The sequence below is a fragment of the Psittacula echo genome, assembly GCF_963264785.1.
Source record: "Psittacula echo genome assembly, chromosome: 31".
Lineage (NCBI taxonomy): Eukaryota > Metazoa > Chordata > Aves > Psittaciformes > Psittacidae > Psittacula > Psittacula echo.
This window is the reverse complement of record NC_137766.1, coordinates 967,279-987,076: the sequence shown is the minus strand read 5'-3', so window position 1 is coordinate 987,076 and position 19,798 is coordinate 967,279. Positions and strand designations below refer to the sequence as shown.

The window sequence follows — 19,798 nt, the reverse complement described above, 5'->3', positions numbered from 1 at the left end:
GATTGAGGGGCTATTGGGGGGCTATAGGGGTCATTGGGGACCTATAGAGGATCAATGGGGGGCTATAGGGAGTCAATAGAGGGATATGGGGGGGTGGGGGGGGTGGTCCTGACCTTTTCCCTCTTCTTTTCCAGCTCCCCCCCCCCATCCTCTTGGAATCCTTTTCCCACAGGATCCGGGGGTGCCTCCATCCCCCCCATCCATCCCTCCCCCCCCCCCCCCCAAAGGCTGGTGCATGGCCCCCCCGTTACGATGTTCCCCCCCCCCCCCCTTCCTGAAGGCCCCGGGACCCCGGAAGCGCCGGGATTTGGGGGGGATCCCAGCATGGACGAGGGGGCAGAGGGAGGCGATGGACGTCGGACCCCCCCCGGCCAGGTGGGGGGGCCCGCGGGGGGGGGCAGCTGAGCCTGAGCCCCCCCCAAAGTGCTAGGAGAGGAAGAGGAGGAGGAGGAAGAGCTGGATCCGAGGATACAGGTGGGAAGGGGGGGGGGGGGGGCGGGGTGGCTCCATTCAGCCCCATTTAGGGGGGTTCCATCATTCACACTCACCCCCCCCCCCCACCCCCCCCCCCCCCCCCCCCCCCCGTTTTTGGTCTCTCCCATCTCTAGGAGGAGCTGGAGCACCTGAACCAGGCCAATGAGGAGATCAACCGCGTGGAGCTGCAGCTGGATGTGAGCTCCACTGGGCTTTAACTGGGCCCAAGGGGCCGTAACTGGTGCCACTGGGCCTTAACTGGGCCCAATGGGCCTTAACTGCATCTTAACTGGGTCCAGTGGGCCTTAACTGGGGCCTTAACTGGTGCTACTGGGCCTTTACTGGTCTTTAACTGGTCCCATTGGGCCTTAACTGGGCCTTAACTGGTGCTACTGGGCCTTTACTGGTCTTTAACTGGTCCCATTGGGCCTTAACTGGGCCTTAACTGGTGCTACTGGGCCTTTACTGGTCTTTAACTGGTCCCATTGGGCCTTAACTGGGCCTTAACTGGTGCTACTGGGCCTTTACTGGTCTTTAACTGGTCCCATTGGGCCTTAACTGGGCCTTAACTGGTGCTACTGGGCCTTTACTGGTCTTTAACTGGTCCCATTGGGCCTTAACTGGGCCTTAACTGGTGCTACTGGGCCTTTACTGGTCTTTAACTGGTCCCATTGGGCCTTAACTGGGCCTTAACTGATGCTACTGGGCCTTTACTGGTCTTTAACTGGTCCCATTGGGCCTTAACTGGGCCTTAACTGGTGCTACTGGGCCTTTACTGGTCTTTAACTGGTCCCATTGGGCCTTTACTGGTCCTTAACTGGTCCCACTGGGCCTTTACTGGTCCTTAACTGGTCCCGTTGGGCCTTAACTGGGTCTTAACTGGTGTTCCTGGGCCATAACTGGTGCCATTGGGCCTTAACTGGACCTTAACTGGTGCTACTGGTCCTTAACTGGTCCCATTGGGCCTTAACTGGTCCTTAACTGGTCCCATTGCTCCTGAACTGGGCCTTAACTGGTACTTAGCTGGCACTACTGGGTCTTTACTGGGCCTTAACTGGTCCCATTGGGTCTTAACTGGTCCTTAACTGGTCCTTAACTGATCCCATTGGCCCTTAACTGGTCCTTAACTGGTCCCATTGGCCCTTAACTGGTCCTTAACTGGTCCCATTGGCCCTTAACTGGTCCTTAACTGGTCCCGTTGGCCCTTAACTGGTCCTTAACTGATCCCATTGGCCCTTAACTGGTCCTTAACTGGTCCCATTGGCCCTTAACTGGTCCTTAACTGATCCCATTGGCCCTTAACTGGTCCTTAACTGGTCCCGTTGGCCCTTAACTGGTCCTTAACTGGTCCCATTGGCCCTTAACTGGTCCCTAACTGGTCCCATTGGCCCTTAACTGGTCCCTAACTGCTCCCGTTGGCCCTTAACTGGTCCTTAACTGGTCCCATTGGCCCTTAACTGGTCCCTAACTGCTCCCGTTGGCCCTTAACTGGTCCCTAACTGCTCCCGTTGGCCCTTAACTGGTCCTTAACTGGTCCCATTGGCCCTTAACTGGTCCCTAACTGCTCCCGTTGGCCCTTAACTGGTCCTTAACTGGTCCCATTGGCCCTTAACTGGTCCCTAACTGCTCCCGTTGGCCCTTAACTGGTCCTTAACTGCTCCCATTGGCCCTTAACTGGTCCCTAACTGGTCCCGTTGGCCCTTAACTGGTCCTTAACTGCTCCCGTTGGCCCTTAACTGGTCCTTAACTGATCCCGTTGGCCCTTAACTGGTCCTTAACTGATCCCGTTGGCCCTTAACTGGTCCTTAACTGCTCCCGTTGGCCCTTAACTGGTCCCTAACTGCTCCCGTTGGCCCTTAACTGGTCCTTAACTGATCCCGTTGGCCCTTAACTGGTCCTTAACTGCTCCCGTTGGCCCTTAACTGGTCCTTAACTGCTCCCATTGGCCCTTAACTGGTCCCTAACTGGTCCCGTTGGCCCTTAACTGGTCCTTAACTGCTCCCGTTGGCCCTTAACTGGTCCTTAACTGATCCCGTTGGCCCTTAACTGGTCCTTAACTGATCCCGTTGGCCCTTAACTGGTCCTTAACTGGTCCCATTGGCCCTTAACTGGTCCTTAACTGATCCCGTTGGCCCTTAACTGGTCCTTAACTGCTCCCGTTGGCCCTTAACTGGTCCCTAACTGCTCCCGTTGGCCCTTAACTGCTCCTTAACTGGTCCCATTGGCCCTTAACTGGTCCCTAACTGATCCCATTGGCCCTTAACTGGTCCCTAACTGCTCCCGTTGGCCCTTAACTGGTCCCTAACTGCTCCCGTTGGCCCTTAACTGGTCCTTAACTGATCCCATTGGCCCTTAACTGGTCCTTAACTGCTCCCGTTGGCCCTTAACTGGTCCTTAACTGGTCCCGTTGGCCCTTAACTGGTCCTTAACTGCTCCCGTTGGCCCTTAACTGGTCCTTAACTGCTCCCGTTGGCCCTTAACTGGTCCTTAACTGCTCCCATTGGCCCTTAACTGGTCCTTAACTGGTCCCATTGGCCCTTAACTGGTCCTTGACTGCTCCCGTTGGCCCTTAACTGGTCCCTAACTGCTCCCGTTGGCCCTTAACTGGTCCCTAACTGCTCCCATTGGCCCTTAACTGGTCCTTAACTGGTCCCGTTGGCCCTTAACTGGTCCCTAACTGCTCCCATTGGCCCTTAACTGGTCCTTAACTGCTCCCATTGGCCCTTAACTGGTCCCTAACTGCTCCCATTGGCCCTTAACTGGTCCTTAACTGGTCCCGTTGGCCCTTAACTGGTCCCTAACTGCTCCCGTTGGCCCTTAACTGGTCCCTAACTGCTCCCATTGGCCCTTAACTGGTCCCTAACTGCTCCCGTTGGCCCTTAACTGGTCCTTAACTGCTCCCGTTGGCCCTTAACTGGTCCTTAACTGGTCCCGTTGGCCCTTAACTGGTCCTTAACTGATCCCGTTGGCCCTTAACTGGTCCCTAACTGCTCCCGTTGGCCCTTAACTGGTCCTTAACTGCTCCCGTTGGCCCTTAACTGGTCCCTAACTGCTCCCGTTGGCCCTTAACTGGTCCTTAACTGCTCCCGTTGGCCCTTAACTGGTCCTTAACTGATCCCATTGGCCCTTAACTGGTCCTTAACTGCTCCCGTTGGCCCTTAACTGGTCCTTAACTGATCCCATTGGCCCTTAACTGGTCCTTAACTGATCCCATTGGCCCTTAACTGGTCCTTAACTGCTCCCGTTGGCCCTTAACTGGTCCCTAACTGCTCCCGTTGGCCCTTAACTGGTCCTTAACTGATCCCATTGGCCCTTAACTGGTCCTTAACTGCTCCCGTTGGCCCTTAACTGGTCCTTAACTGCTCCCGTTGGCCCTTAACTGGTCCTTAACTGATCCCATTGGCCCTTAACTGGTCCTTAACTGCTCCCGTTGGCCCTTAACTGGTCCTTAACTGATCCCATTGGCCCTTAACTGGTCCTTAACTGATCCCATTGGCCCTTAACTGGTCCCTAACTGCTCCCGTTGGCCCTTAACTGGTCCTTAACTGATCCCATTGGCCCTTAACTGGTCCTTAACTGCTCCCGTTGGCCCTTAACTGGTCCTTAACTGGTCCCGTTGGCCCTTAACTGGTCCTTAACTGCTCCCGTTGGCCCTTAACTGGTCCTTAACTGCTCCCGTTGGCCCTTAACTGGTCCCTAACTGCTCCCGTTGGCCCTTAACTGGTCCTTAACTGCTCCCGTTGGCCCTTAACTGGTCCTTAACTGCTCCCGTTGGCCCTTAACTGGTCCTTAACTGATCCCATTGGCCCTTAACTGGTCCCTAACTGCTCCCGTTGGCCCTTAACTGGTCCTTAACTGCTCCCGTTGGCCCTTAACTGGTCCTTAACTGATCCCATTGGCCCTTAACTGGTCCTTAACTGCTCCCGTTGGCCCTTAACTGGTCCTTAACTGCTCCCGTTGGCCCTTAACTGGTCCTTAACTGATCCCATTGGCCCTTAACTGGTCCCTAACTGCTCCCGTTGGCCCTTAACTGGTCCCTAACTGCTCCCGTTGGCCCTTAACTGGTCCTTAACTGGTCCCATTGGCCCTTAACTGGTCCCTAACTGCTCCCGTTGGCCCTTAACTGGTCCCTAACTGCTCCCGTTGGCCCTTAACTGGTCCTTAACTGATCCCATTGGCCCTTAACTGGTCCCTAACTGCTCCCGTTGGCCCTTAACTGGTCCTTAACTGCTCCCGTTGGCCCTTAACTGGTCCCTAACTGCTCCCGTTGGCCCTTAACTGGTCCCTAACTGCTCCCGTTGCTCCCCGTCGGCTCCCGGCTCTCCGTGGCCGCCCCGGTGCAGGAAGCGCGCACCGCGTACCGCCGCATCCTCTCCGAGTCCGCCCGCAAGCTCAACGCCCAAGGCTCCCAGCTGGGCAACTGCATCGAGAAGGCCCGGCCCTACTACGAAGCGCGGCGCTTGGCCAAGGAGGTACCCCCGTAACCCCCCCCCCCACCCCCCCCAAACCCGCTCCTGCTTCCGAGCAATGGGAATGGGAGCTTTTCCCAGCGGGAACGGCGCCTCCCGTGCGTGGCAGGCCCAGCAGGAGACCCAGAAGGCGGCGCTGAGGTACGAGCGCGCCGTGAGCATGCACAACGCGGCCAGGGAGATGGTGTTCGTGGCCGAGCAGGGGGTGATGGCCGACAAGAACCGCCTGGATCCCACCTGGCAGGAGATGCTCAACCACGCCACGTGCAAGGTGTGGGGCCGCAGGGGGGCTCGGTCCCTACGGGGGTGGGTTACGGGGGGCTGCATCCCTAGGGATGTGGGTTATGGGGGGCTGCATCCCTAGGGATGTGGGTTACGGGGGGCTGTATCCGTAGGGATGTGGGTTATGGGGGGATGTATCCCTAGGGATGTGGGTTATGGGGGGCTGCATCCGTAGGGATGTGGGTTACGGGGGGCTGTATCCGTAGGGATGTGGGTTACGGGGGGCTGTATCCGTAGGGATGTGGGTTATGGGGGGCTGCATCCCTAGGGATGTGGGTTACGGGGGGCTGCATCCGTAGGGATGTGGGTTACGGGGGGCTGTATCCGTATGGATGTGGGTTATGGGGGGCTGCATCTGTAGGGATGTGGGTTATGGGGGGCTGTATCCCTAGGGATGTGGGTTATGGGGGGCTGCATCCGTAGGGATGTGGGTTATGGGGGGCTGCATCCGTAGGGATGTGGGTTATGGGGGGCTGCATCCGTAGGGATGTGGGTTATGGGGGGCTGTATCCGTAGGGATGTGGGTTATGGGGGGCTGCATCCGTAGGGATGTGGGTTATGGGGGGCTGCATCCGTAGGGATGTGGGTTATGGGGGGCTGCATCCGTAGGGATGTGGGTTATGGGGGGCTGTATCCGTAGGGATGTGGGTTATGGGGGGCTGCATCCGTAGGGATGTGGGTTATGGGGGGATGTATCCGTAGGGATGTGGGTTATGGGGGGATGTATCCGTAGGGATGTGGGTTATGGGGGGCTGCATCCGTAGGGATGTGGGTTATGGGGGGCTGCATCCGTAGGGATGTGGGTTATGGGGGGCTGCATCCGTAGGGATGTGGGTTACGGGGGGCTGCATCCGTAGGGATGTGGGTTATGGGGGGCTGTATCCGTAGGGATGTGGGTTATGGGGGGCTGTATCCCTAGGGATGTGGGTTATGGGGGGCTGCATCCCTAGGGATGTGGGTTATGGGGGGCTGCATCCGTAGGGATGTGGGTTATAGGGGGCTGTATCCGTAGGGATGTGGGTTATGGGGGGCTGTATCCCTAGGGATGTGGGTTATGGGGGGCTGCATCCGTAGGGATGTGGGTTATGGGGGGCTGCATCCCTAGGGATGTGGGTTATGGGGGGCTGCATCCCTAGGGATGTGGGTTATGGGGGGCTGCATCCCTAGGGATGTGGGTTATGGGGGGCTGTATCCCTAGAGATGTGGGTTATGGGGGGATGTATCCCTAGGGATGTGGGTTATGGGGGGATGTATCCCTAGGGATGTGGGTTATGGGGGGCTGCATCCCTAGGGATGTGGGTTATGGGGGGCTGCATCCGTAGGGATGTGGGTTATGGGGGGCTGCATCCCTAGGGATGTGGGTTATGGGGGGCTGCATCCGTAGGGATGCAGTCAGAGGCTGGAGGTTGGAGGGGATGGGGATGAAAGGAGGAAGGTTCTGGTAGGAGAACGTCCACTGTGCCATGGGGAAGGAATAGGGCACAGGGGGCTTGATCCATAGGGATATGGCCCTGGGAGGTCCTAATCCATAGGGATATGGCTCAGGGAGGTCTTCCTATGTAGGGATGTGGCCAGGGGAAGTCTGCATCCATAGGGATGTGGTTGGAGGGGATGGGGATGGCGCGAAGAAGCCCCTGGTAGGAGAACCTCAAGCTTCGAGGTCCGGCCCAGGGGCATCCCCGTCCGTCGGGCCGGGCGCCAGCGGCTCCGCCATCCCTCGGGATGCTCCCATGGGATCGGGAAGCGGCCTCCCCACGCCTCCCGGCCCCCGCAGGTGAACGAGGCCGAGGAGGAGCGCCTGCGGAGCGAGCGGGAGCACCAGCGCGTCACCAACCTGTGCCAAGAGGCCGAGGCCAAGGTGCAGGCCCTGCAGAAGAGCCTCAAGAGGGTCATCGTCAAGAGCAAGCCCTACTTCGAGCTCAAGGCCCAGTTCAACCAGATCCTGGAGGTACCCGGGGGGGGGGGGGGGGGGGGAAATGGAGCCCATTTTGGGGTGGTTCCATCTCTTTTTGGGGTGGTTCCATCCCTTTTTGAGGTTCTTCTACCAGGTTTTGGGGTCAGGTAGAAAGAGAAGGTCCCAGCATGGCCATGGGGCACCTTGGGGTGGAGATGGAGCCGGTTTTGGGGTGGTTCCATCTCTTTTTGGGGTGGTTCCATCCCTTTTTGAGGTTCTTCTACCAGGTTTTGGGGTCAGGTAGAAAGAGAAGGTCCCAGCGTGGCCATGGGGCACCTTGGGGTGGAGATGGAGCCGGTTTTGGGGTGGTTCCATCTCTTTTTGGGGTGGTTCCATCCCTTTTTGAGGTTCTTCTACCAGGTTCTGGGGTCAGGTAGAAAGAGAAGGTCCCAGCGTGGCCATGGGGCACCTTGGGGTGGAGATGGAGCCGGTTTTGGGGTGGTTCCACCTCTTTTTGGGGTGGTTCCATCCCTTTTTGAGGTTCTTCTACCAGGTTCTGGGGTCAGGTAGAAAGAGAAGGTCCCAGCGTGGCCATGGGGCACCTTGGGGTGGAGATGGAGCCGGTTTTGGGGTGGTTCCACCTCTTTTTGGGGTGGTTCCATCCCTTTTTGAGGTTCTTCTACCAGGTTCTGGGGTCAGGTAGAAAGAGAAGGTCCCAGCGTGGCCATGGGGCACCTTGGGGTGGAGATGGAGCCGGTTTTGGGGTGGTTCCATCTCTTTTTGGGGTGGTTCCATCCCTTTTTGAGGTTCTTCTACCAGGTTCTGGGGTCAGGTAGAAAGAGAAGGTCCCAGCGTGGCCATGGGGCACCTTGGGGTGGAGATGGAGCCGGTTTTGGGGTGGTTCCACCTCTTTTTGGGGTGGTTCCATCCCTTTTTGAGGTTCTTCTACCAGGTTCTGGGGTCAGGTAGAAAGAGAAGGTCCCAGCGTGGCCATGGGGCACCTTGGGGTGGAGATGGAGCCGGTTTTGGGGTGGTTCCACCTCTTTTTGGGGTGGTTCCATCCCTTTTTGAGGTTCTTCTACCAGGTTCTGGGGTCAGGTAGAAAGAGAAGGTCCCAGCGTGGCCATGGGGCACCTTGGGGTGGAGATGGAGCCGGTTTTGGGGTGGTTCCATCTCTTTTTGGGGTGGTTCCATCCCTTTTTGAGGTTCTTCTACCAGGTTTTGGGGTCAGGTAGAAAGAGAAGGTCCCAGCGTGGCCATGGGGCACCTTGGGGTGGAGATGGAGCCGGTTTTGGGGTGGTTCCACCTCTTTTTGGGGTGGTTCCATCTCTTTTTGGGGTGGTTCCATCCCTTTTTGAGGTTCTTCTACCAGGTTCTGGGGTCAGGTAGAAAGAGAAGGTCCCAGCGTGGCCATGGGGCACCTTGGGGTGGAGATGGATCCCGTTTTGGGGTGGTTCCACCTCTTTTTGGGGTGGTTCCATCCCTTTTTGAGGTTCTCCTACCAGGTTTTGGGGGGTGAAGCCGAGCAGAAGGACACCAAGTGGTGGTGGGCACCTCGGGATGGAGATGGAGCCCGTTTTGGGGTGGTCCCACCTCCTTTTGGGGTTCTTCTCCCCCTTCCAATGCCCACATCTCCTTGCAGGAGCACAAGGCCAAGGTGACGGCGCTGGAGCTCCTGGTGGCCCAAGCCAAGACCCGCTACTCGGTGGCCTTGAGGAACCTGGAGGAGATCAGCGAGCAGATCCATGCCCGGCGTCTCCAACGCCTCATCCAGCGGCGAGCGTCGCCGGTGGGCGCCGAAGCCAGTCCCCAGCACCCAATAACCGAGGCGGAGGGCACCCAAGGGCCCCAGTTGGGGGTGGAAGGAGCTTCTGGGGACACCCTCTCGGTGCTGAGCCTCCAAACCATCGCCTCGGACCTGCAGAAGTTCGACTCGGTCGAGCATCTCGTGAAGCTCTCGGATGCCACCAGCCTCAACAGCGAGGAGCTGGAGGAGCGCGAGCAGCAGCGCGGAGGCCAAGGGCACTTCAAGCATCACCGCAGCGTCAGCCTTTAGGGCCCAACAGCACCCAAAGCCCAGGCAGGAGCACCCCAGGGAGACCTTGAGGGCTTCAACTTCCCCATAGGAACCATGGGGTGGAGGTTGGAGGTACCCAAGAAGACGTTGACAGCTTCATTCTCCTCATGGGGTGAAGGTTGGAGGTACCCAGGAAGACCAAGGGGGCTTCATCCTCCTCACGGGGTGAAGGTTGGAGGTGGTGGCACCACTCTTGGAAGCCTCTTCTTGACCAAGGCAAGGCCGAGCCTCAGCCTTGAGCACCCAGGAGCACCCCAAGAGGACCAAGGGGGCTTCATCTTCCCCATGGGGTGAAGGTTGGAGGTGGTGGCATCACTCTTGGAAGCTTCTTCTTGACCAAGGCAAGGCCGAGCCTCAGCCTTGAGCACCCAGGAGCACCCCAAGAAGACCAAGGGGGCTTCATCTTCCCCATGGGGTGAAGATTGGAGGTACCCAAGAAGACCTTGAGGGCTTCATCTTCCCCATGGGGTGAAGGTTGGAGGTACCCAAGAGGACCAAGGGGGCTTCATCTTCCCCATGGGGTGAAGGTTGGAGGTGGTGGCATCACTCTTGGAAGCCTCTTCTTGACCAAGGCAAGGCCGAGCCTCAGCCTTGAGCACCCTAAAGCCACCCAGGAGCACACCAAGAAGACCTTGAGGGCTTCAACCTCCCCATAGGAACCATGGGGTGGCTTCAACCGCCCCATAGGAGCCATGGGGTGAAGGTTGGAGCTGGTGGCACCACTCTTGGAAGCTTCTTGACCATGGAAGGGGGGGGGTTTGAGTTCATCTGCTGCCCCATAGTGATGCTGGGATCCATATCCCATGGAATTCCCACTGTTGGGATCCGGAAGTTGGAGCTGATGGAACCACTTCCATGGGATATGGAGGTTGGAGATGGTGGGACCGTGCTTGGAAGAGTCTTGATGGCCAAGGCAATGCCATGGGGGGCAGGGGGTTTGGGCTCCCCCCTATGATGTTGGGAGCTGTATCCCATGGGATTCCCTCTTCCCACTGTTGGGATCTGGAGGTTGGAGTCGCTGGGATCCGTAGCCCATGGAATTCCCTATTCCCGCTGTTGGGATCTGGGCTGGCTGTGATGAGAACCCCCCCAGGTTCGAGGCAGCCCCCGGGGGGGTCATTCCCAGTGTATATTCCAGTGAGTAAATGGATATTCCCAGCCTATTCCATATGGATTTCTTGGCATATCCCCCACCCCCGCAATGGGATATCTGGATCTGGGTGTTTTGGAGTGCTTCCTGCAGGGAACTAGGGAATTGGGATGGGGAAATGGGGAGGGGGGGCTTGGAATTCCCTTGGGAATGGGGGTCCCACTGTTGGCATCCCAAAGGATTTGGGGCTTCCGTCGCTATTCCCTCCCTTCCAACATCCCCATCCCAGATGTTACCACATCCCTGTGGATGTTGGGATCTTTCCCCCTTTATTGGGGATCGTCCCCTGAGCATCCCTGGGAGCGGGCAAAGCATCCCAGGAGTGGGAAGAGCATCCGGGAGGTGGGAATTCCCTCTTCTCCCATAGGAATCCCGGCCTTCCCAAGGGGAATGAGGATGCCAAAGGAACCAGATGGGGCCCCAAAGTGTGGGGACAACCCCAAGAGAAGCCCTTTGAGATCCAGCAAATCCCATTGGAGATGGGATGAATCCCATTGGAGATGGGATAAACCCATTGGAGATGGGATAAACCCATTGGAGATGGGATAAACCCATTGGAGATGGGATAAACCCATTGGAGATGGGATGAATCCCATTGGAGATGGGATAAACCCATTGGAGAGGTCCTCAAGCCACCCTAACGCCCACTTTGAAGCCTGAGGAGCACCAATGGGCCTTCCCAGCCCTGCCTGGGACCTCCAATGGCCTGTGGTCCCTTTTCCCTTTGGATATGGCATCCGGAGCAGCGGGAAGAGGAAACCCCATCCCAAGGAGAAGACCTCATCCCAAGCTCCTACGTTCTACTTTATTCCTACTCATGGAAAACAAAAGATGAGGAATTCCCCCCCCAAAACCCCATACAATGAGACACGAGAAGAAGACCATGGACAAAGGACACGGCCAACGGCGGCTTCGGGAGCTCCACGCTGGGAAACAGTGGAATTCCACCCCAAATCCCACTTCCGAAGAGAAGGAACCCCCCTCAGATGCCTTCAGGGCAGCTCTTTGTGCTCCTTTGGGGTGGCTTTAGGCTCTGTGGGGTCTCGGTGGGGCCTTGTGCCCCAGTGGTGCCATCATCCATCCATTATCCATCCATCCATCATCCATTATCCATCCATCATCCATTATCCATCCATCATCCATCATCCATTATCCATCCATCATCCATCATCCATCCATTATCCATCCATCCATCATCCATTCATTGTCCATCATCCATCCATTATCCATCCATTATCCATCCATCCATCATCCATTATCCATCCATCATCAATTATCCATCCATCCATCATCCATCCATTGTCCATCATCCATCCATTATCCATTATCCATCCATCCATTGTCCATCCATTATCCATCCGTTATCCATCATCATCCATCCATCATCCATCATCGTCCATCCATCATCCATCCATTATCCATCCATCCATTATCCATCCATCCATTACCCATCCATCCATCATCCATCCATCATCCATCCATCATCATCCATCATCCATCCATCATCCATCCATCATCCATCCATCCATCATCCATCCATCATCCATCCATCATCCATCCATCATCCATCCATTATTCATCCATCCATCCATCATCATCCATCCATCATCCATCCATTATTCATCCATTATCCGTCATCATCCATCCATCATCCATCCATCATCCATCCATCATCATCCATCATCCATCCATCATCCATCCATCATCCATCCATCATCCATCCATTATTCATCCATTATCCGTCATCATCCATCCATCATCCATCCATCATCCATCCATCATCCATCCATCATCCATCCATTATCCATCCATTATCCATCCATCCATTATCCATCTATTATCCATCATCATCCATCCATCCATTACCCATCCATCCATCATCCATCCATCATCCATCCATTATCCATCATCATCCATCCATCATCCATCCATCCATCATCCATCCATCATCCATCCATCATCCATCCATCATCCATCCATTATCCATCATCATCCATCTATCACCCGTACATTATCCATCATCATCCAGCCATCCATCATCCAGCCATCATCCATTCCTCCATCCATCCCTTTCCCTACATTTAGCACCAATTATGATCCCATTCCCTGTATCCTTGTTTTCCCATTCTTTCCCTCCTCTTCCCTTTTCCATAGCCATTTTCCCTCTTTTGGGGGGGCTGTTCCCTCTTCCTCCTCTATTCCCAACAAAGCCCTTCCCGTCGCATCGTGCTCCTCTTGAATCAATTCAGATTCCATCCAAACCTTCCCAATCCCAGAGTTTTCAGCACTTCCTTCCTTTTCCCTAAGTCGTATCCCAGCTATTTAATGGAGGAAAAATGGGAAAACAGGGAAAAATCAGGAACTCAGGCATCAAACCGGTACCGAGCCACCTATTCCCAATGGTACCACAACGCCTGCGATCCCACTCCAAGGGATGGAGCCGAAAACATCAGGAAAACATCAGGAATCCTGGCAAACCCCACCCACCAGCATGGAATCCGGGGCAAAATCCGCCTGGAAAACCACCAGAGCCCCAAAATCCCATGGAATTCCTGGAAAAACGGACAGAACAGCCCCAAAGTGTTTGGTCTCGGTGGCCAACCCCAGTTGGGCGTTGGGAAGAGGTTGGATCCATGGAATGAAGGCGACTTCCCCATCCTCTCGTGGATGCACCAAGACCGAACGGTTCCAGGTGGGAAGAACCTTCCCAATTGACGATGGCTCTCGTTGGCCAACCCCAGTTGGGTGTTGAGGACACTGGGAAGAGGTTGGATCCATGGAATGAAGGCGACTTCCCCATCCTCTCCTGGATACATCCAGACTGAACGGCTCCGGGTAGGAAGAACCTTCCCAATGGTGCCTCTTGTTGGCCAACCCCAGTTGGGTGCTGAGCGAGCTGGGCCCCATGGCCCAAAGGCGCCTTCCCCGTCCTCTCTCAACCCCCCCCCGGCTCCGGATGGGCCCATCCCAGCGCCGGGGCCGTGGGGCCGGGTTCAGTTGCTGAGGGACGAGGCCTGAGCCCCCGGGGCGGGAGCCGGGGGGAAGCAGGGCTGGGGGAAGGCGCGGGCAGGGAAGGGCAGGGCCCAGGGCAGCTCCAGCCCCGGCACCGCGCCGGGGAAAGGCGGCAGCGCCGGGACGGGCGCGAAGGGGCCGGCGAAGGGGCCGGTGCCGTTGGTGCTGCCCGTGGTGCCGGGGCTGGCTTTGGCCTTGTCCCCGTTGTGGGTGCGCTGGTGCCGGTTGAGGTGGGAGCTGCGGCTGAAGCACTTCCCGCACGCCCCGCACTTGTAGGGCTTCTCGCCGGTGTGGACGCGCTGGTGGATGGTGAGCTCGGAGCGCTGGATGAAGCTCTTGCCGCACTCGCCGCACTGGTAGGGCTTCTCGCCCAGGTGGATGCGTTGGTGCTTGATGAGGTTGGAGGAGACGCTGAAGCACTTCCCGCACTCGCCGCAGGCGTACGGCTTCTCGCCGGTGTGCATGCGCCGGTGCTTGGTGAGGTCCGACTTCTGGATGAAGCCCTTGCCGCACTCGCCGCACTTGTAGGGCTTCTCGCCCAGGTGGGTCCGTTGGTGCTTGACGAGGTTGGAGCGGACGCCGAAGCTCTTCCCGCACTCGCCGCAGGCGTGCGGCTTCTCGCCGGTGTGCATGCGCCGGTGCTTGGCCAGCGCCGAGTTCTGCCCGAAGCTCTTGCCGCAGTCGCCGCAGGCGTACGGCCTCTCGCTGGTCTGCGTCCCGCGGTGCCGCACCTTCCCCGCGCCCTGCCCGCACTCCTTGCACCCGCCGGGCCCCGCCGCCGCCGCCGCCTTGGCGCTGCCCGCGCTCAGCCCGCACCGCCCGGCCTCGTGCACGCGGTGGTGCCGCTCCAAGTGGCAGCTCTGCGAGAAGCTCTTCCCGCACGCCCCGCACCGGTACGGCTTCTCTCCCCGATGGATCCGGCGGTGCCGGTCCAGGTGGGAGCTCCAGGCGAAGCTCTTGCCGCAATCCCCGCATTGGAAAGCTTTGCCGGCGCCGGGGCGCCGCTGGGGCTGCGCCGGGGCCGCGCTCGAGCCCACGGCCTTCCCGCACTGCCCGCACCGCTGCGGCCGCTCGGCGCCGTGCCCCGCGCGCCGGTGCTTGGCCAACGCCGCGCTCCTGGCGAAGGCCTGCCCGCACTCCCCGCACTGGAAAGGCTTCTCCGAGGCTTTGGGAGCGCCGGCCGGGAGCCGGCAGCGCCGGCACGGAGCCTCGCCGTGGGTGCGGCGGTGCCGGTCGAGGTGGGAGCTCCAACTGAAGCTCTTCCCGCAGTCGGGACAGGCGTAGGGCTTCTCGCCCGTGTGGATGCGGCGGTGCCGCTCCAGGTGGGAATTCCAATGGAAGCCCTTCCCGCAGTCGCCGCACTTGTAGGGCTTCTCCTCGGCGGGCAGCTCCCGGGGCTTCGCCAAGCCGGAGCCGGCCGGGAAGCTCTTCCCGCACACCCCGCACTGGCCCGGCCCGCAGCTCTTGCCGCCGTCGGGGCGCTTGGAGGGCCGGTCCGCGGCGCGGCGCCGCGCGGGGCCCAGGAGGGCCGCGCTCAACCGCACGCACCTCCCGCAGGCCGGGCAGGCGCGGGGCCGCTTCGGGAACGCCGCCGCTTTGCCGCAGTCCTGGCACCGGTTGGCAGCCGACAGCGAGCGCGCCGGGAACTTCCGGAAGCTCCGCTGGCTTCCCGGGCGCTTCCGCGCCGCCTTGGGGGGATGCAGCTCGGCTCGGGGGGGGGCTTCGCCTGCTTTGCAGCTGCCCGCGGGGCCGGGAACGGCGCCGGGCGCGTTTGGGCAAGGGGGGGACGCGGGGACCGCTTGGTCCGCACCGCCCGCGGCGGGGTCCTCGTCCTCGGTCTCGCTCAACGCCGCCGCGTCTACGGGGGAAAGGACGGGGGGAGATGGGGCCGCGTCACCCGACCCCATCACTTGGTTGCCCCCGTGATGCTGGTTGCATCCATCCCATCATTCCATGCCCTTTATCCCAATGGAATTCCAATGGGAGCTTCCCAATGGTCACCCGACCCCATCACTTGGTTGCCCCCGTGATGCTGGTTGCATCCATCCCATCATTCCATGCCCTTTATCCCAATGGAATTCCAATGGGAGCTTCCCAATGGTCACCCGACCCCATCACTTGGTTGCCCCCGTGATGCTGGTTGCATCCATCCCATCATTCCATGCCCTTTATCCCAATGGAATTCCAATGGGAGCTTCCCAATGGCCACCCGACCCCATCACTTGGTTGCCCCCGTGATGCTGGTTGCATCCATCCCATCATTCCATGCCCTTTATCCCAATGGAATTCCAATGGGAGCTTCCCAATGGCCACCCGACCCCATCACTTGGTTGCCCCCGTGATGCTGGTTGCATCCATCCCATCATTCCATGCCCTTTATCCCAATGGAATTCCAATGGGAGCTTCCCAATGGCCACCCAACCCCATCACTTGGTTGCCCCCGTGATGCTGGCTGCATCCATCCCATCATTCCATGCCTTTTATCACAATGGAATACCAATGGGAGCTTCCCAATGGTCACCCGACCCCATCACTTGGTTGCCCCCGTGATGCTGGTTGCATCCATCCCATCATTCCATGCCCTTTATCCCAATGGAATTCCAATGGGAGCTTCCCAATGGCCACCCGACCCCATCACTTGGTTGCCCCCGTGATGCTGGCTGCATCCATCCCATCATTCCATGCCCTTTATCCCAATGGAATTCCAATGGGAGCTTCCCAATGGCCACCCGACCCCATCACTTGGTTGCCCCCGTGATGCTGGCTGCATCCATCCCATCATTCCATGCCCTTTATCCCAATGGAATTCCAATGGGAGCTTCCCAATGGCCACCCGACCCCATCACTTGGTTGCCCCCATGATGCTGGTTGCATCCATCCCATCATTCCATGCCTTTTATCACAATGGAATACCAATGGGAGCTTCCCAATGGTCACCCGACCCCATCACTTGGTTGCCCCCGTGATGCTGGTTGCATCCATCCCATCATTCCATGCCCTTTATCCCAATGGAATTCCAATGGGAGCTTCCCAATGGCCACCCGACCCCATCACTTGGTTGCCCCCGTGATGCTGGTTGCATCCATCCCATCATTCCATGCCCTTTATCCCAATGGAATTCCAATGGGAGCTTCCCAATGGCCACCCAACCCCATCGGTTGGTTGCCCCCATGATGCTGGTTGCATCCATCCCATCATTCCATGCCTTTTATCCCAATGGAATTCCAATGGGAGCTTCCCAATGGCCACCCGACCCCATCACTTGGTTGCCCCCATGATGCTGGTTGCATCCATCCCATCATTCCATGCCTTTTATCCCAATGGAATACCAATGGGAGCTTCCCAATGGTCACCCGACCCCATCACTTGGTTGCCCCCGTGATGCTGGCTGCATCCATCCCATCATTCCATGCCCTTTATCCCAATGGAATTCCAATGGGAGCTTCCCAATGGTCACCCGACCTCATCACTTGGTTGCCCCCGTGATGCTGGCTGCATCCATCCCATCATTCCATGCCCTTTATCCCAATGGAATTCCAATGGGAGCTTCCCAATGGCCACCCAACCCCATCACTTGGTTGCCCCCGTGATGCTGGCTGCATCCATCCCATCATTCCATGCCCTTTATCCCAATGGAATTCCAATGGGAGCTTCCCAATGGCCACCCGACCCCATCGGTTGGTTGCCCCCATGATGCTGGTTGCATCCATCCCATCATTCCATGCCTTTTATCCCAATGGAATTCCAATGGGAGCTTCCTAATGGCCACCCAACCCCATCACTTGGTTGCCCCCATGATGCTGGTTGCATCCATCCCATCATTCCATGCCCTTTATCCCAATGGAATTCCAATGGGAGCTTCCCAATGGCCTCCCAACCCCATCGGTTGGTTGCCCACATTGTGCTGGTTGCATCCATCCCATCATTCCATGCCCTTTATCCCAATGGAATTCCAATGGGAGCTTCCCAATGGCCACCCGACCCCATCACTTGGTTGCCCCCATGATGCTGGTTGCATCCATCCCATCATTCCATGCCTTTTATCCCAATGGAATACCAATGGGAGCTTCCCAATGGTCACCCAACCCCATCACTTGGTTGCCCCCGTGATGCTGGTTGCATCCATCCCATCATTCCATGCCCTTTATCCCAATGGAATTCCAATGGGAGCTTCCCAATGGCCACCCAACCCCATCACTTGGTTGCCCCCATGATGCTGGTTGCATCCATCCCATCATTCCATGCCCTTTATCCCAATGGAATTCCAATGGGAGCTTCCCAATGGCCACCCGACCCCATCACTTGGTTGCCCCCGTGATGCTGGTTGCATCCATCCCATCATTCCATGCCCTTTATCCCAATGGAATTCCAATGGGAGCTTCCCAATGGCCACCCGACCCCATCACTTGGTTGCCCCCATGATGCTGGTTGCATCCATCCCATCATTCCATGCCCTTTATCCCAATGGAATTCCAATGGGAGCTTCCCAATGGCCTCCCAACCCCATCGGTTGGTTGCCCACATTGTGCTGGTTGCATCCATCCCATCATTCCATGCCCTTTATCCCAATGGAATTCCAATGGGAGCTTCCCAATGGCCACCCGACCCCATCACTTGGTTGCCCCCATGATGCTGGTTGCATCCATCCCATCATTCCATGCCCTTTATCCCAATGGAATTCCAATGGGAGCTTCCCAATGGCCACCCAACCCCATCACTTGGTTGCCCCCATGATGCTGGTTGCATCCATCCCATCATTCCATGCCCTTTATCCCAATGGAATTCCAATGGGAGCTTCCCAATGGCCTCCCAACCCCATCGGTTGGTTGCCCACATTGTGCTGGTTGCATCCATCCCATCATTCCATGCCCTTTATCCCAATGGAATTCCAATGGGAGCTTCCCAATGGCCACCCGACCCCATCACTTGGTTGCCCCCGTGATGCTGGTTGCATCCATCCCATCATTCCATGCCTTTTATCCCAATGGAATACCAATGGGAGCTTCCCAATGGCCACCTGACCCCATCACTTGGTTGCCCCCGTGATGCTGGTTGCATCCATCCCATCATTCCATGCCCTTTATCCCAATGGAATTCCAATGGGAGCTTCCCAATGGCCACCCAACCCCATCACTTGGTTGCCCCCATGATGCTGGTTGCATCCATCCCATCATTCCATGCCCTTTATCCCAATGGAATTCCAATGGGAGCTTCCCAATGGCCACCCGACCCCATCGGTTGGTTGCCCCCATGATGCTGGTTGCATCCATCCCATCATTCCATGCCTTTTATCCCAATGGAATTCCAATGGGAGCTTCCCAATGGCCTCCCAACCCCATCGGTTGGTTGCCCACATTGTGCTGGTTGCATCCATCCCATCATTCCATGCCCTTTATCCCAATGGAATTCCAATGGGAGCTTCCCAATGGCCACCCGACCCCATCACTTGGTTGCCCCCGTGATGCTGGTTGCATCCATCCCATCATTCCATGCCCTTTATCCCAATGGAATTCCAATGGGAGCTTCCCAATGGCCACCCAACCCCATCACTTGGTTGCCCCCATGATGCTGGTTGCATCCATCCCATCATTCCATGCCTTTTATCCCAATGGAATTCCAATGGGAGCTTCCCAATGGCCACCCAACCCCATCACTTGGTTGCCCCCGTGATGCTGGTTGCATCCATCCCATCATTCCATGCCTTTTATCCCAATGGAAGCCCAATGGGAGCTTCCCAATGGAATTCCAATGGGACTTACCGGAAACCATTCCCCTCCTACGATGGGATTCGGCGAAGGCCGTGATCCTTGGCCAACTGATGGCGATCTCTTCCGCTATGGATAACAATGGGATCGGGATCATGGCTCATCCCAGTCCCGGAATTCCAAGCCTGGAATTACCTCAACCACACGGATTTGAGGGGAATCGTCTTGGAATTCCAAAGGATGAGGGAATAACGTCGGGAATTGGAGCCTCACCCAAGGAGATGACGCTCTCGTAGCTCTCCTGCATCTTATCCCGGTGGGAAAGCTCTTCCCAGGCCTGGAATGGGGCTGGGATGGGGCTGGGATGGGGAGGTCACCAAGCACTGCAATGGAACCAAGGAGGTTTGGGGGGTCCCAGCACAGCTATTGGGGTCCATAGGGGTCTATGGGGGGTCCAAGGGGGCTATGGAGGGGTTCAATGGGGCTTTGGGGGGGGTTCAATGGGGCCGTGGTGGGGTTCAATGGGGCCGTGGGGGGGTTCAATGGGGCTATGGGGGGGTTCAATGGGGCTATGGAGGGGTCCAAAGGGGTTCTAGGGGGGTTCAATGGGGCCATGGGGGGGTTCAATGAGGCTATGGGGGGGTCCAAAGGGGTTCTAGGGGGGTTCAATGGGGCTATGGAGGGGTCCAAAGGGGTTCTAGGGGGGTTCAATGGGGCCATGGGGGGGTTCAATGG

At 57.6% G+C, this 19,798-nt stretch overlaps 3 protein-coding genes across 3 annotated transcripts; 2 read left to right on the top strand and 1 right to left on the bottom strand.

Annotated features, from left to right (window-relative positions):
• Nucleotides 1–252: 252 nt before the first annotated feature.
• Nucleotides 253–12,255, top strand: SH3BP5L (SH3 binding domain protein 5 like; the record flags this gene model as incomplete). The annotated part of the gene is made up of 7 exons (XM_080636302.1): nucleotides 253–355; nucleotides 413–474; nucleotides 609–671; nucleotides 4,818–4,946; nucleotides 5,053–5,214; nucleotides 7,000–7,173; nucleotides 8,762–12,255. The coding sequence occupies 7 exons, from the start codon at nucleotides 253–255 to the stop codon at nucleotides 9,173–9,175; spliced, it is 1,107 nt and encodes a 368-aa protein (XP_080492428.1). The 3' UTR covers nucleotides 9,176–12,255.
• LOC308231139 (uncharacterized protein) lies at nucleotides 11,016–13,895 on the top strand (the record flags this gene model as incomplete). Its single annotated transcript, XM_080636278.1, has 3 exons — nucleotides 11,016–13,181; nucleotides 13,635–13,714; nucleotides 13,797–13,895. One exon carries the CDS (start codon nucleotides 11,016–11,018, stop codon nucleotides 12,429–12,431), a length of 1,416 nt encoding a protein of 471 aa, XP_080492404.1. The 3' UTR covers nucleotides 12,432–13,181; nucleotides 13,635–13,714; nucleotides 13,797–13,895.
• On the bottom strand, nucleotides 13,340–19,370 carry LOC308231162 (uncharacterized protein; the record flags this gene model as incomplete). Its single annotated transcript, XM_080636301.1, has 3 exons — nucleotides 13,340–15,216; nucleotides 19,118–19,192; nucleotides 19,337–19,370. The coding sequence occupies 3 exons, from the start codon at nucleotides 19,368–19,370 to the stop codon at nucleotides 13,340–13,342; spliced, it is 1,986 nt and encodes a 661-aa protein (XP_080492427.1).
• Nucleotides 19,371–19,798: the final 428 nt, after the last annotated feature.